Source organism: Stylophora pistillata, chromosome 5 (assembly GCF_964205215.1).
Source record: "Stylophora pistillata chromosome 5, jaStyPist1.2, whole genome shotgun sequence".
Lineage (NCBI taxonomy): Eukaryota > Metazoa > Cnidaria > Anthozoa > Scleractinia > Pocilloporidae > Stylophora > Stylophora pistillata.
The window spans coordinates 19,573,970-19,594,541 of record NC_142523.1 but is presented as its reverse complement, the minus strand read 5'-3'; the positions used below and the strand labels follow the sequence as shown (position 1 = coordinate 19,594,541).

Genomic DNA, 20,572 nt, shown 5'->3' with positions numbered 1-20,572 from the left:
CTCTATAATCGTGTTTATGACGTAAACCACACCAAAGTGTTCAGATACAAGATCCCCTGAATATAGCTAATTCCAATGTCTCTCTCTCAATCGGCGTTTAGTTCCCTTATAAGAGACTTTGCAAAGACAATAATCTTTTAGCTATGAGAATGCATCAACTTCTACTTACTAGAGAAAAAAAATTGTTCTAGGATATACTTAGTTAGATGAATCCCCCAAACGTTTTTAGGCGTTATCATGAGCTACGCAATGGCGTGAGTCTAGTTTGTTTATTTATTTGCTCCTTTCGCTTGTATCTGATTTCATTTCTTCTTTTTTTCGATGATAGAAAAATGCGTTTTCGAGAGAAATGTTTTTCTACGTTGCAAGACTTATATTGAACAAGTACTCTCAAGTGGCACAAACAGCCCCTGTTATTATGTTGTTATATGGATGGTCGCGCCCGCAGGCAAAATGAAGCGAATCCTGTGTTCTCATTGGCCTAGCGGGCAAGATCACCTGGGCCAATCTTGCTCGCTCGAGACTGCCCACTTTGATCCCGAGCAAGAAAAAAGTGCGTGCAGCGGACTAACCAAGTTCGTAACTTATGGACAATGTCGGCGACGAAATCGCAAAAAGCGGCAGTAGACATTCAACACGAAAAAAAAAATGTTATAGTAATAAACGACCCTCTTAGATTTATTGTGCTACAAGCATGGTTGGTTTTCTTTCTCGAAGTAAGCAAGTCGTTCTTAATTCCTATCGAAGCGAATTATCTTTGCTCCATAATAAAATCTTTATTGACCAAGCTTGTTCGGTCACGATGGCTAGATATTGGCCGAGTTCTTTTTTTGCGTTTCTATGAACTTCGACTTCGTCTTGGTCTATAAAAACGTAAAAAAGAACTCACGCTTGGTCAATGAGCCATTTATACCAATATCGAGGTGACGAACGGTTCTGATATATCACGCGGAACGTCTTCAAATGATCGATAACTGGCTTTTAATCTACTGAATTACAATTATATGTATATATATACTAACTAAATGCTGATGATCCTTCTCCTCTTCCAGCAGCTGACTGAACGTTATAAGAGAAAAAATATGGAGACAAAAAAATAGTTGACTGCGTCTAAAGTGCAAACTTATTTCATTGTTGAGTACGTGTTTAATTCAACTTTGCGAAGGGTGCGATTTCAAGGATGATTAACCTAATAGTATAATTTTATGGCATGATTCTGCAATATACATATATCTGATATAGTTAAGACTCACGGCTTGTGACTAGTCATCTGCTATTTCAAGATACACTTCGGCTCGTGTCAGAAATTTGAATACATCGTAAAACTATGACCTTTTTTCTTTTTCTTTTTTTTTCTTTTTTTTTTTTTTGGCATTGTCGCAGTTTAATTTTATAGCCTTAAGTTCTTGAAGTTTTCGTGAGGAGCTGAATGACAATGATGTGTTTTGACATTTACTGTTCGAAAAAGGTTATTTCGGTAAGACATTGACCAACCCCTGTGATATTCGAATTGCCTGTTAGGATAATTCATCACGAAGACTCAGCATTATATAAATGCTCTGTTCTCTTCGTACCCAAAAATATTTTGCACATGAATTTGTAAATTTTTTTCGAACATTACCAGACCTTTTTATCAAACTGTCTTTAATGTTGATACATCGTTTTTGTTTTACATTTTTGTTCTAAAAAAAAGGGGAGCAGTTTGTATGGTTTGATTGCGTGTAAAAAGTCTCCCAACAATGAAAACTATTATTTACTCTTGCCGAGGTTTCTTTTCTTGGCATTTGCGTAACCAAAGAACTCTAACGACAATTTAATTTAAAATATTGTTAATGCATTTTTCCATAAACAATATGGTGTTCAAACAAACAAAGCAAACACAAATACACAATTAACAACTCAGTTCCTCGAGAAGTAAGTTGAGTGGCTGATATAGATGTTTTCCAGAAAAATCAAACAATGATAATTATTGATGTTATATGCTAAATATTCAGCTTTAGACTTGTAAGCCCGGTACGTATCCAGGCAAGACATTTTCCATGAGAATTATAAAGTAAGATTTCCTTTGCTCTTTTGACATTCTCGTCCTAAAATAGTTCCTAGTTATTTTAAAAACTTAAAAAACAAACAAACAGGAACTCTTCTTTGGAAAGAGAGCCGGAGAATTATTAATTTTTGTCCAGTCTCTTTGCTTGAGTTATCACCGTATGGTGGATATGTCACGAGGCTAATTACTCAGTACAATAGCAAAGGTTTAATCTGGCAGAAATATTCAAAAGATGTAAATGAAAGGATAAAGTGCCTCTCTTAAAATTATTTTAGGCCAGCATACAAAAAATTTAGCTGATGCGAAATGTTTCATGAAAGGCAAACTTTCCACCTTAAAGTGGTCCCTTCTTTCATGCAAGACGCCCGTTGCGTTGGAAACATAAAAAATACATTAAGAGTATTGCTTTACCTTTAAGACTTACGCTTTAGAGCCGAAGGAGTAAAATTAAATGATACGCGAAATCTAGTGGGTCTTAAAGCCCACAGACATTACCTCTTCTCAGAAGCAAACAACGTCAGACAAATACAAACCTACATATTCGAGCCAATCGAAGTTTTTGCATTCACATGTTTACAGACTACTATCGAGTGATTTTCTGAACACACAAGTTCGTATCCTATTATGTGACAATATCAAAACTCTCTCTAAAATGGAATGAACTTTTAAAAGAATGCTCAGACTTCATCACATTAGACCCAACATTTTCATATGGGTGAAAAGTTTGTTAAAGAGCTTACAAATAATTAAGGACTAGTCATGAGGGAAGAAGTTAATTTGTTGTTTCCTAAGAATCTGAATGTTTCGTTGTCGCGGACTCGAGGGAACATTGAGATTATCGACCGTTCTCCAAGGGGCCAGAAGTTTAGTTGTTAGTTATTAAGCACAAGAAAGATATTAGAGGACGCCATATGATAGCAAATCAAAAGTTTATTGATTAAATTTTAGGTCACCCCATGAAAGCGCCGAAACGCTATCATCACCCATGTCCTATGCAACGGCAGTTATCGGTCAGCAAAATTCTGTAACTTTAGGGGGTGTGATTCTTCAGTGGCTGCATGTCATGCGACTCCAACGTAACCAAGAAAGAGAAGAAAGGAAACGAAGATGGAGGGAAAAGAAACTGCTATACGTGAGCTACGAAAAACTAATCTTTAGATTCGACAAAGAATGGGAAAGGAAGGAAATTATATTATCTAATGCACAAGTATAATATTTTGAGGAAAGAGTAAGGATATATTAAATAAGAGTTTCTTAGAAGAGAATTAACTCAAAAATGATTATGCAAAAAATTGAAGTCAGAGACTAACCAATCACTGCATGACTTAAAAGACCAGCTGGTAATAAAAAGATTTACTCATGTCATTGCCGAAGTGAACAGTTCGCGGAGCCATGGACAATGTTAGTGCGGCATTCCCATTTACGTACCCAATTACATTTTTTGTGTATGGCAAGGGGATTTTTCTTATCGTTTTTCGCATTCCTTCACTCACGTTGATTTATATTCTGTTAGCTTTTTTCGTATAATTTTGCTCTGTTTAATTACATTTTGTTTATTTAAGCCTCTCGGTAAAATTTAGCGCTAGAGTATCCGAGTCCTTGAGATCAACGTCGATTATTTTACTGCGATCTACTCTAAGTTTTCCGTCCTTCGTATCCACAAAATCATACAATGTTTGTAAGTGTTTTTCATTGTCCGATTGCTTTTCCTGTGTTGTTTACGTTTCTATTCCTTCTACTTGCATTTTGCAATAACTAGTAATTATTTTGTTCCTTTAGCAACCGCTCTCTGATTTCTATGATTCCTGGGACCAAGTTAACTTGTGTGGGTTGAAATGCGTGGGCGAAACACAATTTAAAGTCGAGGTGCAGTGACTTATTTGGGACGGTTGAGGACACACATGCTATCACTGCCATGTAAATTTCAGCTTTCTGCGGTTTTTTTTTTTTGAGAAAAAAAATTACAATAAACCTCGATATATGTGATTCACGGTTATCAAAACAGAAATCGAGTGTATGTTGGTTTGGTCCGAGAGCACGGCCGTTGTTGTCGTGACTTGGCCGTCATGCCGTCGTGGCTTCTGCCAGCTATTGATTTTCTCAGTATTCCAAAAAGCCTTTTTGTTTTTCGTTTCAGCCCATGGATGATCATATCTCCTCCTCGACTTTGTGAAAAAGGACTGTCAAGTAAGGCAGTCTGACAAAAGCTTGTTCAAAAATATGATATCGGTTCAATTTAAAATAGAATCGCATGATCGAATACAATCTCGCATTCTGATTGGTTAAGGAAACGAGGTATTTAGCGTGGAATTGCGAGTTAAAAACGAGGCTAAGTAATATTGTTTCGCATCTACGTAAGCATAACAACTATCGTCAAATTGTTACAAAGTTTGGTTTCTAAGTCAAGTTAAAATGTTTTCAAAACCATTGTCACCTTTTACAGAGCCAAAAACAAAAAAGGCGTTTTTCAAAGTGAGCCTGAGGTTCATCCTTGTTTTGAACTGTATAAATTCTTGGAGAGGCACGAAAAACCTCTTTCGCTGGCGACAACGCGAAAGCGAGAAAATCCTGTGAACACGGCCCAGAAAAAACAATCTCCGAACTAACAGGTCACGTCAACTGGGGTTCAATATCCACCTACAGCCATAATCGTTTAGAAAAACAACGGAGGATGTCAAGCAAGTTGGCTGGGTTTTCAGTCGTACGACTGTCACAGCTGCCGACGCCAGCGGCGGTCCACGAACTGAAGCTTTGCGAGAAATTAATGTCAACAGCCTGGCACTTTTATCAATGGCAATAACACAACAGCAATTAATAACGGCAGTGATGGTCTAACAGCAAGAGTTCTAGGTGGGCTGTTCACAAAGGTATCGTTCAACAACTCTCCAGTGGATATTTCCATCAACTTTCAGTCAAACTCTTATCCCAACGATTAAGCTAATGGCAGTTGCCTGTAGTGAATTTCCACAGATGAAAAGATCAAAGTTTTTGGACTTTTCGTGAAACACTTCTTTGTTTTTAAAATAATAAAATATCAATCAATACCCGTATTTACACTTCAAGGTACTCACCTTACATCAATCGCGATTTTAAACTTTCAGTGCCTTCGCTTGCATACTTTATTTCTTTCAGTTTTGCCAGCAAATAGGTAAAAGGTGCAAATCGTTTTCCTTCTTGAGCAAATTATTTGGAAATTTGAAAAAAAGATGTTAAAAATAAACGGCTTGTAAATTCAGTGAAATACCACCATTATCCTTTGATGGTGTGAAGCGTGTTTAAAAAGTTTGAAAGCGAATGTAAAAACAAGATTGAAATAAAACATGTCAGAGGTTCAAACGTGTACGTTGACCTTGCTTACTATTCACTAACGCAATGACAGTTCTGACAGTTGACTTCGGGATGGCTTTCTGGAGTGCTCAGGATAAAAACAAACAAAATTGCTGCCGTTTCCTTGGTTTCCTATTTTTATTCAATGGTAAGATTCAAGGAAAATTCATCACCTGACTCGGAAATTCCGCGTTAAATTGCACTTGAAGACTGACATCGCATCATCGCTTGATATAGGTTTTCGCGTGCAATTAAATTCGGAATTTCCTTGTCAAGTAATGTATATTCCTTTAATATTGACCAGGAATTTAAATAAATTCATTTTAAGTGGGTCTGCTTGGCAACCAAACGAATTCTTTATCGAGTTCGGAAAACTCAGATAACAAAAAAAAAATTGTTTCGACCTTTTTTACCTTAAACAACCTTTTATTGTGAACATAAGATCGCGAACAAGACTCCCCTTGCGTTAAAAAAAAAAAACAAAACAAAACAAAACAACACAAAAAAACCGGCGCCCTTCAAATCAAGCAAACAAACAAACAAACAACCGGCGCCTAAAGCTGGTCGAAGTGTGTTCCCAGAATTTATTGCAGAACTACTTCTACTCCCACTAGTATAAGACATTTCCTTTCACCTATATGTGAAAATTGCAGATGAGATTGAAAAATATGTTATTCCATCAGTCGCTACTTTCCACGAGGTGTCTATTAGATATCTCACCGGAAACGGATAGAATTTGATAACAAAACATAGCGAGAAAAATACGTGTACGTGCAACACACACCGGTGTGCGAGAATATAATAGAGATGACATGTCTGTCGAAAATTAGATTTGTAATACAGAATTAACTTAGTCACTTCTGTCTCTCTTCAAATTTTGAATTCTGTTCTGCCGTCCCCTTCAGGCATTACAACATGGCCGCCACGAAATAGCTGGCAAGAGAAAAAACTATTCTCTCAATCCTCTCTCTGCCACAAAAGTTTGGCCAATCATGTCAGATGAAATGGTAAGGACAAAACGGCCCGGACTAGTGAAGTAATGTCAACTATCAATACATTTGTCAGATTAATTTTTTTTTTATTCAGTTATCTATTACACTTTGAAAAAGGAAAACTTTTTCAGTCTATCATGATTTGCGACAAACTTTCATCGCCAGATATTGTGGTCGTTTTCCCCCCATCCTTGAAACAAAGGCATACCTTCCATTAAACTTTGATTCATCCACATGCATAACAAAACATATACTTCCCAATTGCTTACAAATATCATAGAAAGCAATATAGAAGATGTCTGTTTTGCCCTCTATCGAAATTTAAGTATTCAAAGATAAAGAAAAGATACTTCGCAACGGTTATAACGCGGTGCTCCGTCTCTGCCAAAAGACTCACCAGATACCTTTCAGAATTTTCAAGCAAACTCTCCGAGCATCGAACTCAAATTCAAGATGTTAGCGGTATCGAAGTACTTTTTCCCAAGTATTTCACAGTGTTTTCATTACTGTATAAAGATAAAGAGATACAAGAGAGGTCAACTTCAAAGATATTATGAGAAAACATTGAGCTCAGTTTGTCTGTGATCACATTAAATGACCGCTTCAAAGAAAACGTACGGAAATTTTCCGAACCGTTGACAAGTGTTCAGAGTGATGTGCATCAAAGACGTTAAGTAGAGGAACAAGTATTCACAGAAGATGTAAATCAAGCTACGCGCTTATCATGATATTGTGCCGAGAGCCACTATCCGAAATTATGCCCTCTAGCAATAGTTATAGTTTACCACTAAAGTTTCTCCGGTTCTTATTGGTTTAAATCGATCACGTGACGCGATAGTGTTCATCCGTGGAGAGACACTATCAGCCCATGGTGCCCGCCCGAGGAAAAGACCCGGAGGGATAGTGCCCGTCCGCGGAAAATACCTGGATTGATAGTACTCATCCGTGAAAAGTTTTGAATAGTTTGACGGCCACCAAGTTAGGCAGATCGGAAAAACAGTGACTTTTCAATTCTGACAGGTATAACGTATTATTTAGCCAATGTACGGTTGCGATATATTGACATTTGTGACAAGCTGTAGGCGCGGAAGAAAATTTAGTGGTGAACAATAAAAACAATAGAGTGTTTATGTCTCGGAACTATCGGTCTGATAGTTGCCCCTTGGAAATTGGATGTTCTTAAAACTAGCATATTTCCCTTCTCGGGCAAATATTTGTTTTAAGAACATCAAATTTCCGCGGGGCAACTATCAGCCAATAGTTCCTCGACAGAAACACTCTATTGTTTAAATAGTAACGTACTTGTGTGGCCAATGGAGATAGTTTATGATGGCATAGCACACAGCCAACCCCTTGCATTGGAATACCCACCATTATCAACACGCTGTCGCTAAAACAGTGGCCATAATTCTGACTACGTTCTAACGGGGATAATATGCCATTTCATTTTGTTTTCCTTTTTTCCCTTGTGTTTGACGGCGTAATGCAACACTTCGATCAGCGTAACTGACAGCATTAAAGCTTAATTTACCGGCTCAATCAAGCGGAGAGATACAAACGAAGAAAGGAAAATTTAAAGGTAGGAGAGAAAGAGAAATTCTAACAAGAGCTTAGTCTGTTAACGTCTTTTTCGATGTCGATAAATCCCCTAACGCACCTACAACGCATGTGATTTGGAAAGAATATAGAACGAAACATAAAATGGCCATTGGAATGATGCTTGCTGCTAAGAGCACGCACTTTCACACTCGCATATATAGAACCAGCTGTTACTGCAGGGCACGGTAGACCACTTCCCATAGCTGTTATCGGGATGGGTTGATATGACAGTACAGTCTCTATTTTCCTCAATGTTTATCTCATGAGGATAGCCTAACTGCCAGTTGAAATAAGTAGCGTCATCTGTGGTTCCTTTCCAACGATAGACACCCTCCTGATCCTGGTCTGTCAGACCAATGTAGTATCTTCCTACCACAAAAAAATAGGAATCGCTGAAAAACAAATACTGGAATATTCTGTGTTTGTTTTAGTCATACCGTATCGTTAAGTGGCTTTTGTTATTGATAGCGTTGGAAACTCTTGCTAAGGAAAGTGGAGAAGGCAGTGACTGATCGGAAAACTATCAGCCTGAAAAATTTTTCTGCTTTGTGGGAGTGGACACTAATGCTAAAGCAAAAGTTTCATTTTTTTTTTCACTTTTTTCCACTTCATTCTCATATGCACTAGAGACGTAAAGACTTTCTTTCTCCGCCCTCAAGGGCTTGTAAAAATACGAACTGGTTACTGTATTTTGAGAGGTTTTAGAAACATCAGTATAACACTAGTACCAATCAACGAACTGAAAAAGAACAGATAATAGCAAATAATTTCTGCGTGTTTGTTATTCGCTTACCATTCTGAGGGGCAAGACTAACAACTTTGTCATTGTCTTCAATAGACGGGATCTTAATCATGCATCCTCTTTTACCATTAGAAGTCTCGAAAAGCTTACAGTGAGAGTTCGCCTTAACTCTTTCCTTAGATTGGGTGAAAAATCGTATACATCCAGTTCTGTATCGATGCCAACCGTTCCCACAGTCTAGAGAAGAAAAGATGGACGAGGTTTCCTTGATTCAACTTATAATTGCTCTAACTCCCAATTAGAAACTTTTGGAAGTGAGTTCAGGAAACTCAGCTAGTACTCGAGGCTGAGGCCTCCTGGCAACTTCTCGAAAAAAAGATGATAAAATGATGGGTGAATGAAAATGATAGTTGATTAAATGAATAAATCAATTGATGTGTTGATAAATAAATAACATGGAACTCTAGCACACACTCATCAATTTGAAATGCCATTTTTTTTTATGAAAATTCATCACACAGCTCCAAGTATAGCAGAATAGACATAATGTCAAAAAATGTTTTTCACTCATCTAATTCTACATTTCACCAAATGAACTTCTGCGAATTAAATTTTCGATTTGGATAAAACGCAATTTTTTTATAATTTCTTAAAGACATTCAAATTTGCCGCCATTCTGGTCCACCATTCGCACCAGTCCTCCTCGGTTTAAAGTGAGTCGTGACGTAGATTCAGGAACACGTGATTTTGGGTTGTGACTTATCTGACTTGAAAACAAGTGAGAATTTGCTTCAGAGTGGTCATAATATCGTAAGCTCACAATATCGTAAACAACCCGCACTCGACCAGTGTATTTATATGCATTTTGAGGTCAAGTGAGATTCCTGAACCTACGTCACAGACACCAGTCACGTGGTCATTTTGAGCACGTTATTCTTGTGATCAACGGCAGGGGTTGACCGCAAGAAAATAGAATTTTGAACTTTGTAAAAAATTCGTAAAAAAATCGCGTTTTATCCAAATAGAAAAAAATTTTCACCAAAGTTCATTTGGTTAAATGTAGAATTAGATGGGCACTTTAAGGCAGCAATTGTAAAATGGACTCTCAGCGTACAAAGCCTTTGATTGAGCGGATAAGGCGTACAGTAAGCTAGTTTTGAGGAAACCGTGCTACTTTTCATTTCAAATTATTCTGCTTGTAAGTTCTCGTTTCCGTGACATTAACAACCAAAACACACCACTCATTTAGAAATTAACCAATTGTTTGAGTCCCAGCAACTTGATTCACTCAATGATTTGGCCATCAAGCCGAGCGCAATATAATCAATTAGTCAATGTTGAGTACAGAGAAATAAAATACCACCCATTACCTGTTTGGGGTTTCACCGATGACGACAGGAGAGTAACTGATGACGTCATTACGACTAACGTCGAATTAAGTACAAAAGGTGGTGATGTCACTGGTATTCTACAGGAGGACTGTGTGACTGACAGATGTGAAGAAGGTAAGAAGGTCAAAGCAGATAAAATCACAGATGAAGCAGCAGGTACATTTGATGAAGCTATCGATGATAGAACGGGGGAAGAAGTCTTTGATAGTGTTATTGTGGAAGACAAAGAAGATGGTATATTGGATGACGTAGCCAGTACATTTGATGAAGTCTTTGATAGCGTTAATATGGACGACTTCGACGTGACAATAGCAGATGATGCCGTCATCGATGATAGTAAAGACGTTTCTATCCCATGACAAAAAATTGTTTACAACAAAATTAATATCGATTACGTTAATCAAAATAATGATCCTGGTAAAGAGTATTGTTCTTCAAAGAGGCAAGATCAATCCGGAAATAATTTTTAACACTATCACTTTTATCATTATTATTATTATTATTATTATTTTGATTTTTTTTATCAAAAGGTTTATAGGCGACATAAATTTGGTTACTATTAGTAACCAGCTTTTAATCCCTTGAACTAGCTTTTTTTCAAACTCGAGGAAAGCTTTAGGAATATTATCGGTATGCTGATTATGAGAGGGGTAAGATCTACGATTTCAGAATCGAGTTCATTGACCACCGAATTTTCAAGTCGAATTGAAATCAGCCTCCAAGTGAATTCATTTTCAACTTTTGCCAAATTGTCTGCACACATTGTTTAGAGCCACATTGAATCCTCAAAATTTTCAGGTGACTCTAAACTGCAGGTACAGATAAAAAAAAAGAAAGAAAATCGCCAACTAGAGGTTTACTGAGTTCCTTTCGTGAGTTATTGGCAAGCGAAGAAGAATGAGGCTGCTTTTTAAGAGGCTGTGATGTTGCTATGGTAGCTATGATTAGAAGAAATAATTTTAAAACTTGCAGAGAAAATATTAGAAACCAAGTTTTGAAAGGAAAAAAAATTAAATGAAGAAACAAGAAACAAGAAACAAGAAAAAATTTAGTGAAAATATTAAAATATTTCGAATCATCCATTGTTCAATTAAAATGAATTGTTAACTAGTGTATATATATCTTTAGTATAATTTCAGAGCTGAGCAAAGAGTTTCCAGCAATCTGATCGGTCGAGCGGTTCCTTATATGACGCTATATAAACCGCTCCACGCGGTTTATATAAAATGTTAAAATAAAAAGTTAATAAATGTTACTAAAATGTTATGATTTTAGAAATTTCTCTGTTGTTCAGCTCTGAAATTATACTAAAACAATTATTCGCCTCAGGTTCGGTGAATATTGTCGAATAATGCCCTCGACTTCGTCTCGGGGATTATTCGACGATATTCACCTCGCCTTCGGTGAATAATTGTTAAATATGGAGAGGAGAGAAGTTGCACGTGAGGAGGAGTAACGTCTAACTAACCTTTAATTGGAGATGTCATCGTTAAATGAAGGTCTCCTCCGCCAATTGTCTCGTTTTTATCTCCCTACGACATAGTCAGAAGAAAAAATTAGAGACAGAAGATAAAATTTTTTGCTTTGTTTCTTATGTATTAAGCAATAAAGAATACTAAGTGTCTTTACTTCCTGGTCGAAAATGTTGATCTGAATGGACAAAGCGGAAACACATGTACTTATGCCAGGTATTTTCGTGGGCTAAAGCATGAAACCACAGCTACATTAGACATAAGTGGCAGAGGTTTTGAAAATTTTAAAGGCGGTGCAGTTTTCTCACAAGGTTGAAAAAAGATGTCAATCTTAAAACTTTTGCTACAGACTTTCCTACAACAGTGACACGAAATATATTTTGCACGCCATGGTATTATGGTTGCACACTGGCTGAAATTTAACAACGATCTGTTGTATGTCGTTCGCAAAAGTGCATTTTTTGCAAGTTGGGCTACGATAACGCTGATATATATGGTGGGTTTTCTAAAAGACAGTTTCGATGGATGCTTTCAGCATTTTTTTATATTACCGCATTTCAGCATTTCAGCATTTTTTTAAATTACTGTCAAATTTATCAGTAATTATTTATTGTTGCGATGGATTAGGAGCGCACTTGAGACATACGCAGACGTTATTCAGCTCCATAATCTTGATGCGCTCTCCTACTTACGTCGTAAGGCAAGATGATTGGCTCTTTATACGAGTATCCATTTCGTCTCACGAGTTTCTCACCGGAAGACAGCAGAGTGACGTCATTGAGCTCACAACTATGACGTGATGATTCGAAACTCAACCGCTGATAATTGAATGAAACGCAATTGCCACGTGACACACATCTATGCAAACAGTCCAGCTCAGAGGGAACGGAGTAGTTTGCTATAACGTGGCCCTCTAAAACTTCACCTGAAAGACAAAATAAGAGCTTTCAAATCTTTTAGGAAGCAAGGTTAATTTATATCGATCATAAACTATACCATATCACGGGACCTCTCCGATCCAAGGTTTGAGGGCGGGGGGTAGTTAAAGAAAGATGCGGTTAGTGTGTACAAAGGAACACCTCTCAAAACAGAAATAAAGAAAGATGAAAAGTGTAAACTTTGGTTTATCGAACTCAAGGAACAGCACGTGCTGTTTCCTAAGGGAATCTTTCTTGGTAAGGCTAACTGAGAACTTCCTCTAAGGACTCTCTAGACCACCATCTACTCTTGCAGTCAGCATGTACACCAGAAACTCGCGCAAGGATAGTTTGAACGATTTTAATCGGATTATTACTGTACAATCGAAAGTGAACTTTATGAGGCTATCCGCGTAACAATCGATCGCTCGAATTTCGGCCAATCACAGAATGTCCTCAAATTTTCACTGAGGTATTTGATATATTCTATCAGCAAAAATTGAATTTATTTGGTACGTAATGCTGTTTTATCAATTTTTTTGGTAACGAGATGCGAGAACGGTCAAAAACAAAGAAAACTGTTTATTTCAGTGTCAATTTTCAGCGTTTCGCTGGAGGCCCTAAAAACGTGCGCATTTGTTCAAATAGCATAAATCGGATGTGTGCTATCATTTCATATCTCTTCTGTTGGTCAATAGCAAAATATGTAAATTCTGATTAAACAATTAAGAATTACGCTGTTTTGAAAATACCCCACAAACGGCACTTTCCAAATTTAAGAGAGGGTGCTGTCGTTCCAGGACACTTTTCTCAAAAGTATGACGGGATGTGGAGTCCTCACTACTATCCGTGTTTAGTACTAGAGCTGGTGTGCCGAAAACAACAAAAAAATTTTTGGCAACTAGTCTTTTCGAGCTACAGGAGCTCGATGAACCTTACTAATTTTCAACGGTCAAAGTGCATATGACTTAACTTATGCATATTTTTGGTTACTCCATTTCTCGCTCATAATCAATATTTGAGGCAGTGTCTATTTTCAAAAACTAGCAAAGTTGTTTTGTTAAGGCGAGGATGTCCATAAATTCATCCAAACTTGCCCCAAATTTAGCAATTACGAAGGTACAAATAAACGTCTTCTGTGTTACATTACGTTTAACTGTCTCATAAGGGCTAAAATTCCATTGAGCTAGTCTCGAACACTGTCCTATTCTGTAAAAAAATAAAATTCTTGTCACTTACAAACTTGGAAACGCTCATCCAAAATATGTCATTATGAAGAGAATTTCATAATGACATATTTTGAGCTCGAGAACATCTCCACGAGAATGGTTTGTTCCGTCATGCGTCATGTTCTTTACATTGAAAACGTCGCGGATTCATATTTAACTACATCGCACAGAAATGGTTTGTGTCAAGAGTGATACTTTTCCTATTTTCACTGTAATTTATACCAGCATTTACTTCATTATGAACCAAAAACTAATTTTTTTCAAGACATAATTATGACGATGTCCATTTCAGGCGGCAAGCAAGTTGGGTAAAATAGAAAATTAGTGGCCACTGAAAGATTAACGAATTCAGGTTTCTCTTTTAGTTCGATAATCACTGCCGGTGATTCACCGTCTATTTGTCTCTTTAAATTTAAATGATCTTTCCTTACTTGGTTATAATAGATAATAGGTAAATGAATTTGTACAGGTATATTTACATCGCATTATGTAGGATTTCAAAATATTAATTGATTGAGTAGGCGGAATAATTTGCAGCTTCGCTTCTATGTTTTCGCCATTTTCCTCTATTTTTTATTTTCTTTGCTTTATCAGGTAGTCTCTCTGCTAACAGGTAACTAAAGCTCCATTCCTCGATATGTTCTGAAAAAATTACTTGAAAACCACGTGTACGCCTTTCCCTGCCCGATGTCATGAGCTCTCCATGTTCCTTCCCTCTCAAACTTGTGTTGTGATATTTACTAAAACCGTCTAACTTTTGTACTTGAAGTGCTTTTTTGGTTTTATTTATTGAGCAAACGCAGGTAGTTGTACCACTAAGGGGACGTTTTGAGAGTGCTGCACGGACATCTATAGTAGAAACTACATCATGTCCCTCGTTGGAGAATCGTCGGATTGATGACTTCATTGGGCAAAGCCGGAATCCTATCACAGACATCTTTTCCATACTGGGGTTCGGAAAAGTCATACCGCATGACTGCAATACCAATTAGTTTCCCTGCATCGCTAACGGCCAACAAGATGAAGTTGCTATGGTAACATCCTGCTTCATCCCTCCACAGGTAAATTTTAATAGTTTGGGGATGTAAATGCGCGCTGATATCAGCGTTACAGCTATTCAAAGCTACAAAATCTGTGCACCCTCAGCTACTTCCACATTTTCCTCCTATAACACTTGAAAACGAGCACAATTCCGCCATTCTTGAAGGCAAACAGTGCGAATCTTTTCGATAAAAAGCTTACCCCTGTCGTAAAGTAAATATTTTGGACGTTTTTCGCAAAAAATTTGCAAATTCAATTATTTCAGATAAGCCCAATTATTGAAACACCAAGAGGAAAAACACCACATGTCCGATTTATGCCATTTGAACAAATTCGTAAGTTGTTAGAGCCTCCAGCGAAACGCTGAAAACTGACGCTGAAATAAACAATTTTCTTTGTTTTGACGTCTTCATATCTCGTCGCCAAAAGTTTGATAAATGGTACCATTACGAACCAAATAAATAATTTTTTTGCAGAAAGAAGAAATCAAATATCTCACGGTGAAAATCTGAGGGAATTCTGTGAATGGCCGAAATTCGAGTGGTCGATTCTTACGCGGACAGCCTCTTAAGTGTTTGACCCGCTATGAATATGCATAGGCAGACTGCACTATATGTCCGTGGTTAATAATTGTTGACATGAGACGAACAAACTCATTCGTATATTTAAAAATTTACGAAGGTATTGAATAAGGCGCTGAAAATTCATCTCTAAGTTACATCTCGGTCCGAATATCTTAATAAAGTTAAGATTAAATACTGATCGACTTATTTGCGGTATTTTTTCGCCGCAGGCTGTTAAGACTAGAAAATGAGACAAAGCTTGCAACTTGGCGGCTGCCAGCTGCGACATCCTCTTCTTCTAACTGGAATTAACGGCAAACTTTGATCGACGAGATGTTGCTCTATCTTTTCATGAAGTATAATGTTCTATCTTTTCGTGCAGTATAATGCTGCGAAGCCCGTCACGAGATAACTGGCAGCGAAATTTAATTAGTGGTGAGAGAAACTCCTAAATGAAAGTCGGCGAAAAAAAAACCTTTTTTCCAATTCTTTGTTTTAGTATACTTGTCTCATTATTCTTTTTTTCTAACAGCAAAAAAGTGAAGAAAATGAGAACTATGGCCATGCATCTTGTGCATTTTGTTATATTGAGCTGAAACAGTGTAAAGAATGATTTGAAGAGCAGGGTTGTAAATGTATGTGGAATCACGAATCGCTAATCATAGTGTTTCAGTTCGGAATCATTTCATTTCACGTTTAACAATTTGGGAATTGTGAATTACGAAAAGTAGTTAAACAAGAATCATACAAATATCGGAGAAAATTATGAATCACAAATCATTAACCTAAAAAAAAGGCAAGAATTACGAATCCTAAAAGTAAATTGCTTTCACTTCCACCCCCGACTGAATATATGTTAGGGTGACTTTTAAAAGCGCATATGGGCTTGAATCAGATTCTGAAATAACAAACTATTACATAAAAAAAGATTTTGGTTTGATGAGTCATAACTAACACTGAATTCATTCCATATTTCATCCTTGCATATAGCTTACACCAAAACAGATTTAAGCAGGCATCAATTTGCGAAACCTCTTGGTAATTGGGAATACCTGCCGTAAAGGTTACCTACCATCTTTCACCTTCTGAAAAAGAGCAGACCTCTTGCTGACTTCCCTTTGGATGACCAACTGGCTTCCAAATGAAAGACTTTCCTCGACAACGCTCAAAATAATGGTGGTATAGATGAAAGCAGTCTCAAGCTTCTTCATTGCTAAAATAGATTTACAGAAATATTAGTTCTCTGACGAAAGAGTTGTTATCTTAAGAATCTTATCAAGAACAGCTAGACCATGGTAATATGTTTAAGTCTTAATGTTCGTCACCCATTTGTGAAATTTTGTCTGAATAAATATTTCCTTGTTCGATGGTCGAGCTCAATACTTGCCCAGATCTTTCTTTGTCTATTTTCAAATACGACCCATCCTTCACCGCTGACCCCACAGAATCGAGCACACTTGACACCTAAGAAAGTTCTTATAAACGACTTATCTCACTATCGAGTTTTCTGAAACTTGGTGATTAAGCATTGGACAGCAAAGTGGTAGCAGTTCAATCCCTCTAAGTAAACCTAGATTTTGATTTAGGCCCCCACTGACATATCAGAACCATTAAACGCTAAGCAGGTGGCCGCTTTAAAAACATTTTATTCTTTTCTCGAAGAACCAGTCCTGAATGGATGTGGAAAGATGGTAATTTCTCGTCTTTGAAAATTTAGCAAAAAGTTGACCTTTGCAAGAAACTTGGACTGTATCCTCTCACGTCATAGATTTCGCAACGCTTAGAGTCTTTGAGCGAAAATGGTTGCATTTTTAAACGTCATGTAACTCTATCTAATCAATGAGAGCGCACGCTGTTGGGGAAAAAATATCAGCTATATAATATAAGTTATGATTTTGGGGTTGAATATATAAAAAAAATCATAATAAATCATTTTTAAAATATTTGTTCAAAGAATACATATTTTCATATATTTGAGATCTATTTCAAAGAGAAATTTTATCAAAGAAAATTAACATAACCAAATAATGGCCAAAAGAACCCGAACGAGTCAGGGCTACAATTACGAGTTTAATTACGGGAAAATCCTCCTGAAACTTAACAATTCTTAGCGAGTGAAAGATAAAGAGGAGAGACGTTATTCAAATTAAAGAGAAAGCTTTCACTGACGCATTTTTGTTTGTATAGGTAACTTAAAAGGCTTCCGAGGAAACTTTGAAACACGTTTTGATGAGTAATTGTCACAATGTGACACTTGTCAATTGAAGAGGAAAAAAGTGCATGTGTGCTTTTGAATAAACAACAGTACTGGTATGACAAAGACATACGGGTTAAATGACCATGCGACGATCTTCTCGTAGAAGAAAAAAAAAAAAAAAAAAAAAAAGACACTTAGAGATCTTCTCGAAAGTAACGTTTATTTCAAACGACAATTAATATTCGAAGATTTACCTCTGTTCCGTCTAAAAATGTCAAAGAGAGTCAAATTGTAAGTGAATGCAGATATGTGTTTTGGAGTTGCCAGTGAGCTTGTTTGTTTTCTGCAATGGTGTTTGTGATGATCTGTCTTTCTTCCACCGAAAAGCCTAGGTCAATGACTCTTTCCAGCTAGACACAAGGGGATTAAATGCGACTTTTGTTCATCGAATTCCTTCGGTTTCTGTCGTGAAATTTACGGCAGAAATATCCAAATTCAAGGGACTTGTAAAGAAGAGGCGAAAGTGTATTTATAGAAGAACTCAAAACTTCGCTCAGCGTTTCACAAGCGAACAAATTGTGTTGAAGTATTCAGATATTAACGAATCAGAGTCACATTGATTAACGTAATTGTTAACTACTGCTGCCTCTCGTTTTAACTTTCTGAGTTACTTTTTGTGAAGAATTATTGGTTAAAAAATTGTTTTTGAGCAGCGTTTCAATCTTTTAAAAACAAATCTAGTACCAAAAAGCTTATTTCGATATCGATTTTTGCGGAAAAACCAAAGTGATTTGAGAGCGAGAGAGAATTAATGTTAATTATCGCCAAAAGGTCGTGACCAAAGACTTTGATTAAAACTTCTGCTTAGCCAGCAAAATGAGACATATATTTGTGAAAAATTGCGACGAAGCCTGAGATGTTCTGCAAAGTGACTCAAGCGAAATGGATACCGCCCGCTGTGAGCGGGCCGGATGGGAGAATACTGCCCGCTCTCGGAACCAATCAGATTGCAGGATTTATAGAATATCGCCCGCTCACGAGCTGAGAAAAAAAAAAAAAATGATTATATCCTCACTGATACGGAAAAGAACAAATAACAGCACAATATATCTATATTGAAATATTTAACATCTATTTCAGATAGAAATTTTATCAGAGAATATTTTTACCCTCTAGTATTACATAAAAATATAAATGATTTTGTCAGAATTAAACATGAAACAGCACAATATATCTATGCTAAATAAGACTTCTAGATTTTTATGGCAGTTCTACAATTGTAAGTTTCGTTTAGCGACGTGTTCTTTCTGCCTTAAACATAATAATGTCTCAGACATTTGTTCAGTTAGAAACATCTGCTGATCTTTCTAAACTTTCTGTAGACATGTAAATGAAAAAAAATATATTTTCATTTCTCGAAGTGGAGTTACATCTACTTTTCAAACACTTGCTTCTTGGATCAAGAACTTTGAGTTTTACTCCGACGATTATTTTTCTTTGTTAACAGTGATCATCGTTTGGAAGAATAAATGCACATAGGTTGCATTCGTCAATGTTGTTACCGTCACTACGTAACCATTATTATCTTACTTTTAACCTGGAGGGTTAAAGAAATTAAACTATGCAGAAGAAAGCACAGGCTGCGTTTTAATTTTGGAATTCGAAGTGACTCATCTTTCAATTCTCTTTTTTTTTTCCCGCGAAGAACTGTAGGTTTTGGGTTCGATAAAAGAACCACCTAGGCTAAGTTTCTTCGTTTTGAACTGAACATAACTGTTACCAAATTAACAAAATATAGGTAGAGAGCTGTTTCTCGGAATCATGCAAGGCCTAAATTCAGGAAGAAAGCCAAAACAATCAAACATTTATAGTCCTGGCTCAGATTAATGACCAACAAAAACTGAAAGATGATAAATGAGAACAGTTTTACCTGGTCGCCGGTGAATTCTACATTATTGTAAAGAACTGTCAACAAAATTCATTGTGGAAATATCGGATAGGTTCTGGTAGTAAATACGTAAGCTGTTAAACGTTCAGTGACAGTAGAGTTCTGAGTGACTCGATTCTCTATGGTAACCTCCTTTTTTTTTCATTTTTTTTTCTTAATCTTAAGGAGATAAGCTTACCATCGTTCCCGGAGTACTTGTAGACATTTCCTGGTGTTGTGCAATATGAATTACGTTTTAGCTGTATTGTACTTGTTATGATAAAGTTCTATATTTCAATTTCCATTTGGACCAAGCCATCTGAGAATTAATAAGGTGATGAGAAAAAACGATGCGTAGATGATCGTTGATATTCGGGTCGCTGTTAATGGAAAATAAACTTGAGATTCGTAGTAAGTTTTGCCCACTGCAGTCAGAAAAAGCTGTGAAACTACGCTCGTCACATCAAAATAATGCGTCTAACAGAATACGGAAAGGTTTAAAAGGAAAATATCGAAACTTGTCAATCGATTATCGCCAATCTCAATATGTTTTCTTCAGAAGTTTTGTAAACACACATTGTACAAATAGTAATTGACTAACAAAGCCAGTCCACGAATTTTTTCTTTACAGGTCCAATGGCTGTGAGAAAGTACAAACAAAAAACTTTAACAAGTCATTTAAGGCCTGCGCTTAATTCAAGACGTCAAAGCTCAAAAGAAATACAAAGAAGCTTGTTCATTGACACACCAGTCTTCCATTTCCATTCTCAAACATTCACTAGACAAAATTTAAAAGAATAAAGGTTCAAGAAACGAAAATTGTAAAATGATTTTATTATGCTCTATCTATAGAAAAAAAAATACAAAACACGATTCAAAATATCAATTGACGCAAGAATAATTTCCATGCGAGAAGTTTTCCAATTAGAACTACCAATCCAAAGAAACGAAACTGTTAATTACAGCTGTACGTTTTGATTCTTCGTTCATTTGAATAAAATTTTTATTCTAATGAGATGAGTTCCCAAGAAATTACAGTTATCAAGAGTAACGGAAAAGGCTGCTTTCTTTTTCATGATTATAAATATCATCACAAATAAATCCTGTATTACAGCATCAAAATTACAA

The 20,572-nt window shown here is 36.6% G+C and overlaps 1 protein-coding gene across 3 annotated transcripts; it reads right to left on the bottom strand.

Moving 5' to 3' along the window:
- Window positions 1-6,437: 6,437 nt before the first annotated feature.
- Window positions 6,438-20,069, bottom strand: LOC111322399 (uncharacterized). Of its 3 annotated transcripts, none has more exons than XM_088762121.1 (7): window positions 19,644-20,064; window positions 16,393-16,533; window positions 12,263-12,495; window positions 11,567-11,630; window positions 10,078-10,446; window positions 8,759-8,944; window positions 6,438-8,334 (listed from the first exon to the last, which is right to left on the bottom strand). In XM_088762121.1, exons 2-7 carry the CDS (start codon window positions 16,529-16,531, stop codon window positions 8,093-8,095), a joined length of 1,233 nt encoding a protein of 410 aa, XP_088618247.1. In that variant the 5' UTR covers window positions 16,532-16,533; window positions 19,644-20,064; the 3' UTR covers window positions 6,438-8,092. The 3 variants fall into 3 exon arrangements, with proteins under 3 accessions (XP_088618247.1, XP_088618248.1, XP_088618249.1); XM_088762122.1 differs by lacking the exon at window positions 19,644-20,064 and adding an exon at window positions 19,448-19,636; XM_088762123.1 differs by having other exon boundaries at window positions 8,186-8,330; window positions 19,644-20,069.
- Between the last annotated feature and the right edge of the window lie 503 nt (window positions 20,070-20,572).

Excerpts from the sequence above, each read along its gene's own strand:
- LOC111322399 (XM_088762121.1), bottom strand. The coding sequence starts at position 16,531 with ATGAAGAAGCTTGAGACTGCTTTCATCTATACCACCATTATTTTGAGC. Across the intron at positions 11,631-12,262 it reads CAATCATCTTGCCTTACGAC|GGAGATAAAAACGAGACAAT; the intron begins GTAAGTAGGAGA and ends ACTATGTCGTAG. Across the intron at positions 8,335-8,758 it reads TAGTCTTGCCCCTCAGAATG|GAAGATACTACATTGGTCTG; the intron begins GTAAGCGAATAA and ends TTTTTGTGGTAG.